General features: G+C 45.3%; 1 protein-coding gene across 1 annotated transcript; it reads left to right on the top strand.

The window, feature by feature from the left end:
* The first annotated feature begins 3,026 nt into the window (after positions 1–3,026).
* PCDH20 (protocadherin 20) lies at positions 3,027–8,315 on the top strand. The gene is made up of 2 exons (XM_053972008.1): positions 3,027–3,110; positions 4,213–8,315. Exons 1-2 carry the CDS (start codon positions 3,060–3,062, stop codon positions 6,907–6,909), a joined length of 2,748 nt encoding a protein of 915 aa, XP_053827983.1. The 5' UTR covers positions 3,027–3,059; the 3' UTR covers positions 6,910–8,315.
* Positions 8,316–8,531: the final 216 nt, after the last annotated feature.

Below are 8,531 nucleotides of genomic sequence, written 5' to 3' on the forward strand. Positions count from 1 at the left end.
TTCAATGTTTTCTGCAACTTTGGAAGGGGTTCTTCCCCCAAAATAATGAGTGAAGAAGACAGTTTGATATCTTTTCTATACTGCTGTTTCTCTCACACCCCTCATTCCATATCACACACACCTGCTGAAGTTCTTCTCCTTAAACAGGCTGGAGTACTTCTTAACCAGCAGATTTATTAGACACATTAGTCTTTAAGGAGCCTTTAAGACTTACTAGATGATTCTGATGTCTAACAAAATAAAATATTATAGAGGTACCAGATGCTCCAGAAAACTTTTAATTTTGCTGTTACACCTGCGCTTTAATAAAACAAATGTCATCAAATATAATGAAAACCTGAATATTATAACAGTAAAGCCATCATTTACCCTCTCAGTGGCCCAAGGGAACTGCAGTGGCTGTAATATTATGAAAAATGGTGTAGGAATAGGTCAGTAATTCCAAAAGCATAAGAGGAAGAAATAACATAAGAGGAAACTGCGACATCAGAGAAACAAAAACCAAAACTTAACAGTAGAATTTTGTAGGGACTTCAGACTCATTCATGAGAAGACTACCGATTCACTAAAATTAAAATTATAATGTCTATGAATTCTAACTCCACATAAATCGGTGTCAAAATCAGACTGAAATCCAAATGAGTCAATATTTCTGTTGAAATAAATAAAATTAGAGCAGATATGAGTCAACTAAAAGCATCTGCCATGCATGTCCAGTCAAACAACCTTAAACAAGACTGAGTTTATGGGCACCTTTAACACCAAGCAATGTTCAGAACAGTGCATATGGATGAGCATTTAGCAAAGGACTTGGGTAGTTTGATTTCTTTCTTAAATTATACAAGTTCACTCTGAACTGTATACACTGCATTGTCTGTTCTATTTGTGCTAGAAATGAATGGCAAAGATATAAACAATTTATAAGGGCGGTACATACTGAGTGGTTTCAAAACCCTAGAGATTAATGAATAATAAATAAAGCCAAGCCTTTTTTTAGTATTATAATGCTTCACTGTTTAGCACACATATGATTATTGTGCGAATGTCATTTTTGGGATAAAATGGTTATTAAAATCACAATATATTTCCAAGAGTTTCAATGAATAAAGCAGAGCCTGATTCCACTGCCATTTACTTTTAGCAAGAATGGGGTAAAGCTGTAATTCAGACAAACAGTATTGCACTATTTATATTTTAGGGATGGAGAATACAGGACAAAGGAATTAGTATGATTTGTTTAGTCCCAGACAAAGTCAGTCTTGGAAGTTTTTGTTTCTATTCTGTTCTATTCTATTCTATTTTATGCTATGCTATTAAGTTTGTGCCACAGCTGTCATCGTCACAACACCCAAGAACATCCCAAGAGCTGCTAGACAATATGTTTTGTATGTTTCACTTATTATTTGCTTTTGAAAGATGCAGTTTTACAAGATTCAGGCATTAAGTTGGTTTTGGACTGGGATTCTAATTACAGGGGGTTTTGCTTCTTTGCTTTGGATTGGACATGGAGTTTGTCTTATGGAATTGGAAAAGGAAAAGAGAAGAGTAACTTTTATTTTAACTGAAGAAAAATGTTTTCCTGTGCTCTATATTTTTAGTGCCTAGCTGAGAAAAAATTCCTGCACACTGTGCTTGCCACGGAGCATGGAGACACTTAAGGTGGTATTCAGGCCCTGTGATTTAGTGAGTTTCAACTCCCACACAAACTTTACCTCTGTGAAGGGCAGCTCCACTGTGCTTGAGAGTCCCAGTACTCAAGCTTTCAACAGCAGCCTGGATTCAGACCACTGAGCACTTTCAGGCTAAAGATGGACATGTAAAATTCTATTTGAGGTGTTGCAGACAGACAGTGTAAGAAATGCTGGGGAGGTTAGCAATCTTTTTGGCAGTCCAACATGTTAAATGAATGTGTAATTGGTCTTGCACTATCTAAAGTTTCCTGAGTTCTGATAATATCACATCTAGTTCTATGGTAGGCTTATAGTCTAGCCAATACTGACTGGAGACTATAAAATGAAAACACATAATTTTCTGCCACAGAGGACCTTTGAGTCCTTAGCCAGCAGCAAATCGTAGTTGCTGCTCTAATTCAGCAGGACACTCTTTCCATCAATCAAATGCTTACAATCTCTTCAAAAACACGACTTTCGTTTTGTGCAGGAACAAGCTGCTCAATTCACCAGGGCTCCGCAATGCCAATGCAGCTGTTAATTCTCGATTTGCCTGCTGAGACTCACGCCGCAACATAGAATCTCAGAATGATTTGTGATGGAAGCAAACTTAAAGATCATCTTAGTTCCAACACCCCATGGTCAAGAGCAGGGATGCCACCAGCTAAATCAGGTTGATCAAGGCTCCATCCAATCTGGCTTGAACACGTCCAGGGATAGGGCACCCGCAGGTTCCCTGGGCAACTTGTTCTAGTCCCTCACCACCCTCGGAGTAAAGAATTTCTTCCTTAACATCTCATTTAAATCTGTCCTCTTTTAGTTTAAAACTGGTCCCCCTGTCCGATGACTATCGGCCCATGTAAAAAGTCGCTGTCTGTCCGCTTTCCACAGACGAAGAACAAGACGAGTTTATTTTATTTTATTTTTTAATATATTTTTCCCGCCTTAGTTTACAGACGGGTCTACCTTCTTTCCCTGGTCCCAGCGCTGCCCGGGCGAGCACACACACTCCCAATATCCCTGCTCTCCGCCATGGCCACGCCGCTGGGCTCGGCACAGCGGCCGCTTCCCTCGCTGCCCACTTTGCTCCCTGCCCCCTGCCCGCGGCGCTGCCGCAGCCTCCGCGGACGCGCCCCCCCGTCTCGGCCGCCCGCCCCCCTCCCAGCCGAGCTCGTGACTGTTCCCCCGCTCCGGCCCTTCCCGCGGCGGAGGGGGAGTGTCCTGGGCGACGCGCACATCCCAGCCCAGCCCAGCCGAGCCCAGCGCGGCGGCGGCGGCGGCGGCGGTAGCGGCGGGGGAATGGGCAGCCGCTGCGAGCAGAAGCGCCGGGCGGGCGACGGAGCGGGCGGGCCGCCGGGGCGCAACCGACGGCGGCAGCGGTGGCCGGGCATGGGACCCCCGGGCGGTCGCGGCTGCTCCAGCGCCCGCGGCAGCCTGCAGGTGAGGGCTGGGCGGCGGGAGGAGGGGACGCGCCGCGTCCGGCCGCCCGAGCCCGACCTCGCACGCAGCAGCGAAATTGGCAACAATTTGGCAAAAAAAGCACCAAAAAACAAACAAACAAGCCACACCGTGTATGCGTGGATATGTTTGTTGGGTCTTTTTCTTTCCAAAGATCAGGGCAGCCGCGAAAAGTTTATATTTGTTGCTGCTGCCGGCGCGGGTCGTGGCAGAGAGCCGCGGAAAAGCGAATGGGTGATTAGAAAGAGGGGAAGGACGAAAAATTTCCTCCGTGCAGACGATGCCTGAAGTTACTTTCGGGGAGCTCCTTTCCATCTGTGTGTAGCGGGCAACACGCTCGCCAGCACGGGCAACTTGCTCCGCGCAGCCCCTCCGCTGCGCGGCTCCTCTGCGCAGCTCGTGTTGTCCACCGGCAGCAGAGGGACCCTGCGGGGTGGCGCAGGGGTGGCCGAGGACCCGTCACGGAGGGGCTGGAGCCACCTGCTCCGCGGCCACAGGAGGCAGGGACGCCCCTGGAGCGCGGCACCTCCGCCGGGACCCCCGCGGACTGCGTGGAGCGGGCCGCCTCCCCGCTGCAACGCGGGACCCGTGAACATGCGGGGAAAACAGCTTTCGGGACGGGGCAGGGGGTAGGGGCAGCGAGGGACGCGTTCCTGATTTCTGCTGTAGAAGAGGAAGGGGGCGAGCAAACGTTTGGGGATGCGCAAGAGGATGTCCCGGTTTGGGATGCGCTTGTGGTTGGGAGGAAAGGTGCCGCTGGTGAGACGGGGGCGAGCTTGGGCCGAGGGCAAGAGGGAAAATGGCACGTCGGGGCGCAAGTGCTGCTGGGGGGTGGGGGGAGGCAGGGTGCCCCCGGGCCATCCTGGCACTGCGTATTTGCTGTGGGGGATGCAGCTGGTGTTGCCTGGAGGGTACAGATAGTGATGCCCTGGAAGTAGCTGCTGTACTGGGAGGATGGTGGGGAGAGGGAGGATGGCTTCATGTTGCAGATGCAGCACTCGCTGTTCGAAATGGCAGTGGGAGAGGCAGTGGGCGGGGGGAAGCTCCAGCCCTTCCTCACACCCTTGTGCTTCTCTCTTCTCAGCACTTGCTCCTCTTCCTGCTCTTCGTTGGGCCTTTCAACTGCTTTGCCAGTTACAGCCGTGCCACTGAGCTCTTCTACAGCCTCAACGAGGGGCTGCCTGCTGGGGTGCTCATCGGCAGCCTGGCCCGTGACCTGCGGCTCCCAATGGCTGGTGGCCAGCATGCTGCATCTCTGCATCCCCCACTCTCCTTCACCCTGGCCTCCCATGGCTTGGGGGAGCAATATGTGCAGCTGGACAACCGCTCTGGAGAGCTGCACACCTCAGCGGTGGAGATAGACCGGGAAGCTCTATGCGTGGAAAGCAGAGGGGCCACCATCTTCGGGGGATCAACTGCCATCTCCTCTTCCTCCCCCTCACCAGACTCATGCCTACTGCTGCTGGATGTGCTGGTACTGCCACAGGAGTACTTTCGCCTGGTGAAGGTAAAAATTGCTATCCGTGATGTCAATGACAATGCACCCCACTTCCCTGTGCCCCACATCCGTCTCTCGGTGCCTGAGAATGCACCTGTGAACACCCGTCTGGCTATCGAGCACCCCGCCTTTGACCCTGACATGGGCACCAATGGTGTCCAGACCTACCGCCTGCGAGACAACTATGGTGTCTTCACCCTGGATGTGGAGGAGAATGAGAACGGGGAGAGGACTCCTTACCTGATTGTTATGGGGGCACTGGACAGGGAGACACAGGACGAGTATGTGACAGTCATCATCGCTGAGGATGGGGGAACTCCTCCGCTCGTGGGCAGTGCCACCCTCACTATTGGCATCAGTGACATCAATGACAACTGCCCCCAGTTCAATGACTCGCAGCTCAATGTCACTCTTTATGGGAATTCCAGCCTAGGGACATACGTGGCTACTGTCCACGCAGTGGACATGGACCTTGGATCCAATGCCCAGATTGCTTACTCCTACAGCCAGAAGGTCCCCCAGCCATCCAGAGACTTGTTCCATCTGAATGAAAGCACAGGAGCCATCATACTCTCGACTAAAGTTGATGGGGACACTCCAAGGCTACACAAGCTGATCATACTGGGCAACGGTCCTGGCTGTATTCCTGCTGTGATTACAGTGCTGGTGACCATCATCAAAGTCATGATGAGGCCACCTGAAGTTGTTCCTCGTTTCATAGCTAATGAAGTGGAAGGGGTGGTCTACTTAAAGGAACTTGAGCCTATCAACACACCTATAGCATTTTTTACCATCAAAGACCCTGATGAAAAATACAAAGTCAGTTGCTATTTGGATGGTGATGGGCCTTTCAGACTTTCACCGTACAAGCCATACAACAATGAATACCTGTTGGAGACCACGAAGCCTTTAGACTTTGAGACACAGCAGCTGTATGAAATCTCCGTAGTTGCATGGAACTCGGAAGGATTTCATGTTAGGAAAGTTGTCAAAGTACAGGTGCTGGATGACAACGACAATTCACCAGTATTCTCTGAACAACTGATAGAATTGTCTATTGAGGAGAACAATGTTCCCAATGCTTTTTTGACCAAACTGCATGCTACTGATGCTGACAGTGGAGAAAGAGGGCAAGTGTCCTATTTCTTAGGTCCTGATGCCCCTTCCTATTTTGCTTTAGATAAAACCACAGGAGTTCTTACAGTTTGCACCCAACTGGACAGAGAAGAAAAAGAGAAATACAGATACACTGTCAAAGCAGTAGATTCTGGATTCCCTCCAAGAGAATCAATAGCAACTGTCACCATCACTGTATTGGATAAAAATGATAACAGTCCAAGATTTATTAATAAGGATTTCAGCTTTTTTGTGCCAGAAAACTTTCCAGGTTTTGGTGAAATTGGAGTTATAAGTGTGACAGATGCTGATGCAGGGCAAAATGGATGGGTTGCCCTTTCAGTTCTGAACGGAAGTGATATTTTTGTTATAGATACTGGAAAAGGAGTTTTGAGAGCTAAAGTCTCCCTGGACAGGGAGCAGCAAAGCTCCTACGTTCTGTGGATTGAAGCAGTTGATGGCGGTGATCCTGCCCTGTCTTCTACAGCAAAAATAACTATCCTTCTTCTGGACATAAATGACAACCCTCCTTTGGTCTTGTTTCCTCAGTCTAACATGTCTTACTTGTTAGTCCTTCCTTCTACCCTTCCTGGCTCTCCCATCACTGAGGTCTATGCTGTCGATAAGGACACTGGCATGAATGCAGTCATAGCTTACAGTATCATAGGAAGAAGAGGCCCTCGGCCCGAGTCATTTAGGATTGACCCCAAAACTGGTAATATCACCTTGGAAGAGTCACTGATGCAAAATGACTATGGCCTCTATCGGCTGCTTGTAAAAGTTAGTGATCACGGCTACCCGGAACCTCTCCATTCCACTGTCATGGTGAACCTTTTTGTCAATGATACTGTCAGCAATGAAAGCTACATCGAAAGTTTGTTAAGGAAGGAGCCTGATATCAGTGTAGAAGAAAAGCAGCCACAAATATCCATAGAGCCCACACATAAAAAAATGGAGTCAGCATCCTGCATGCCTACCTTGGTAGCTCTTTCAATAATAAGCTTGGGTTCAATTGCTTTAGTAACAGGGATGGGAATTTACATTTGTCTAAGAAAAGGGAAAAAGCATCACAGAGCAGATGAAAACTTGGAAGTACAAATCCCATTAAATGGAAGAATTAACCTGCACATGTTGGAGAAGAAACCAATGGAGATTTCTAACATTTGATGTTTCTTTGTGTATAAGTGCAACATTTGAAAAACCCTGGAGGACACTAAAACACTTAGCTGTAGGTTGTATTGACAGAGATTGCAATGAAGGACTGCTAATTTATAACTTAATGATATTATAATTGTAAATAGCTGTTTACAGTTTTTTAAATTCAATTTCCATGTACAGCTTTTTTATGAAACGTTAGTAGCTAACAGCTAGCACCCTGACTATAAAAACATGGACATCATTTCCAGCTTTCATAAATCAGTAAGATCAGTGAACATAAAAAGGGTGAAGGTAAGATGATTCTTTTAAACTCAAGTTTTAAAAGTCTTTTTAACCACGAGAGGGCATCAGATGCTCCTGAGCAGGGAACTGTTCGAGGTACTGTCCATGAGATAAACAGAATATATTTTAAATATATTGATTTTAATATAAAATACCTATTGGCATACAGACATTTAACCACTAAAAAAAAAAAAAAAAAAAAAAGAAATGTCTGTTCTGATGTATGTATAATAAAAAGAATAAATATGTTAAAATGCACTAGTAATGAAAACCAGAATGTTTATTACCTCACAAGTAAAGCTTATACAGTAGGGTAGAAGAGGCATTAACAAGAAGTGCAATTCCTATTGAGCAAGAATGCAAGATATTGTAATGAGAATCTGAACTGCTGTGACATATCATTCATTTTTTTTTTTCAGATTCCACTCTCATTATCATTTGCTCCAGCAATCTGCTGGTCATTTTTACGGAAAAATTATATTTAATATTTCCTAAAGCAAATAATGACAGAACCCCATCCTCATCCTCATAAACATGCCAGATGCAAGGAAGCAAGGGAATGGCTAAATCCTTAGTTGTCACAAAAGTGGTGGTATTTTTTTGTACTTTGAGCAATCTGTCAATAGTACTCCATCAGCTGGGTTGTGCAGTAGATTTTTGTTATGTGTTACTTCTGAACCTGATCTGCCAGATGAAAACAAAAATCACTTCACATTCTAAGGAATTGTAGGACTTTTTTTTATTCTGACTCTTGCTCCTTTCTGGATTGGTATTTCATGTGAAAGATCTTGTTTCTGATTTTTGGTGACCATTCCTGGCTCCTTTTCATTGGCTTTGATTTTGGATTAGATCCAAAATCTAACTTGTAAGACTGGTGGCATATTTTCTTGATAATTTATTCTTTGCTGTATCCTCTGCAACAAAGCAGCAATTTTATCAGTGATGTATTACTTTCACTTCATTTTAAGAGCTGAGAACTATCTTTTGTATGATGATTGCATCAAATTTCTCTGTGTGAACAAGATAAATTAGTGTTATGCTTAAAAATTATTATTTTGATTTCTTGCATCATATGTCTGTAATGTACCAAAAGTGTTTATATGTCTGCAAATTAAAGCTATATATTTTCATAATAACTTATTCTCTCTCTCCTAGAATTTTAATTATAAAGCTAAATATTTTTTCAATTATAAGAAATGCATTTTTCACAAGTTTTTAGGTGCTGGCTATCTTGTCTGACATGTCATAATACTTTCACAAATTAGTATATTTCAAAATCATTAATGACAGTTTATGCTGTGCTTCTTGAAATTAACAGTAAAGACAACTGTGTGTCGGCTGATTTAAGT

This window comes from Vidua macroura, chromosome 2 (genome assembly GCF_024509145.1).
Source record: "Vidua macroura isolate BioBank_ID:100142 chromosome 2, ASM2450914v1, whole genome shotgun sequence".
NCBI lineage: Eukaryota > Metazoa > Chordata > Aves > Passeriformes > Viduidae > Vidua > Vidua macroura.

What these genes read in the sequence shown, in the direction of transcription:
- PCDH20 (XM_053972008.1), top strand. Translation starts at nt 3,060, where the DNA reads ATGGGACCCCCGGGCGGTCGCGGCTGCTCCAGCGCCCGCGGCAGCCTG. An exon ending in GCGCCCGCGGCAGCCTGCAG is followed by an intron (nt 3,111 to 4,212) that starts GTGAGGGCTGGG and finishes CTCTCTTCTCAG; the next exon opens with CACTTGCTCCTCTTCCTGCT.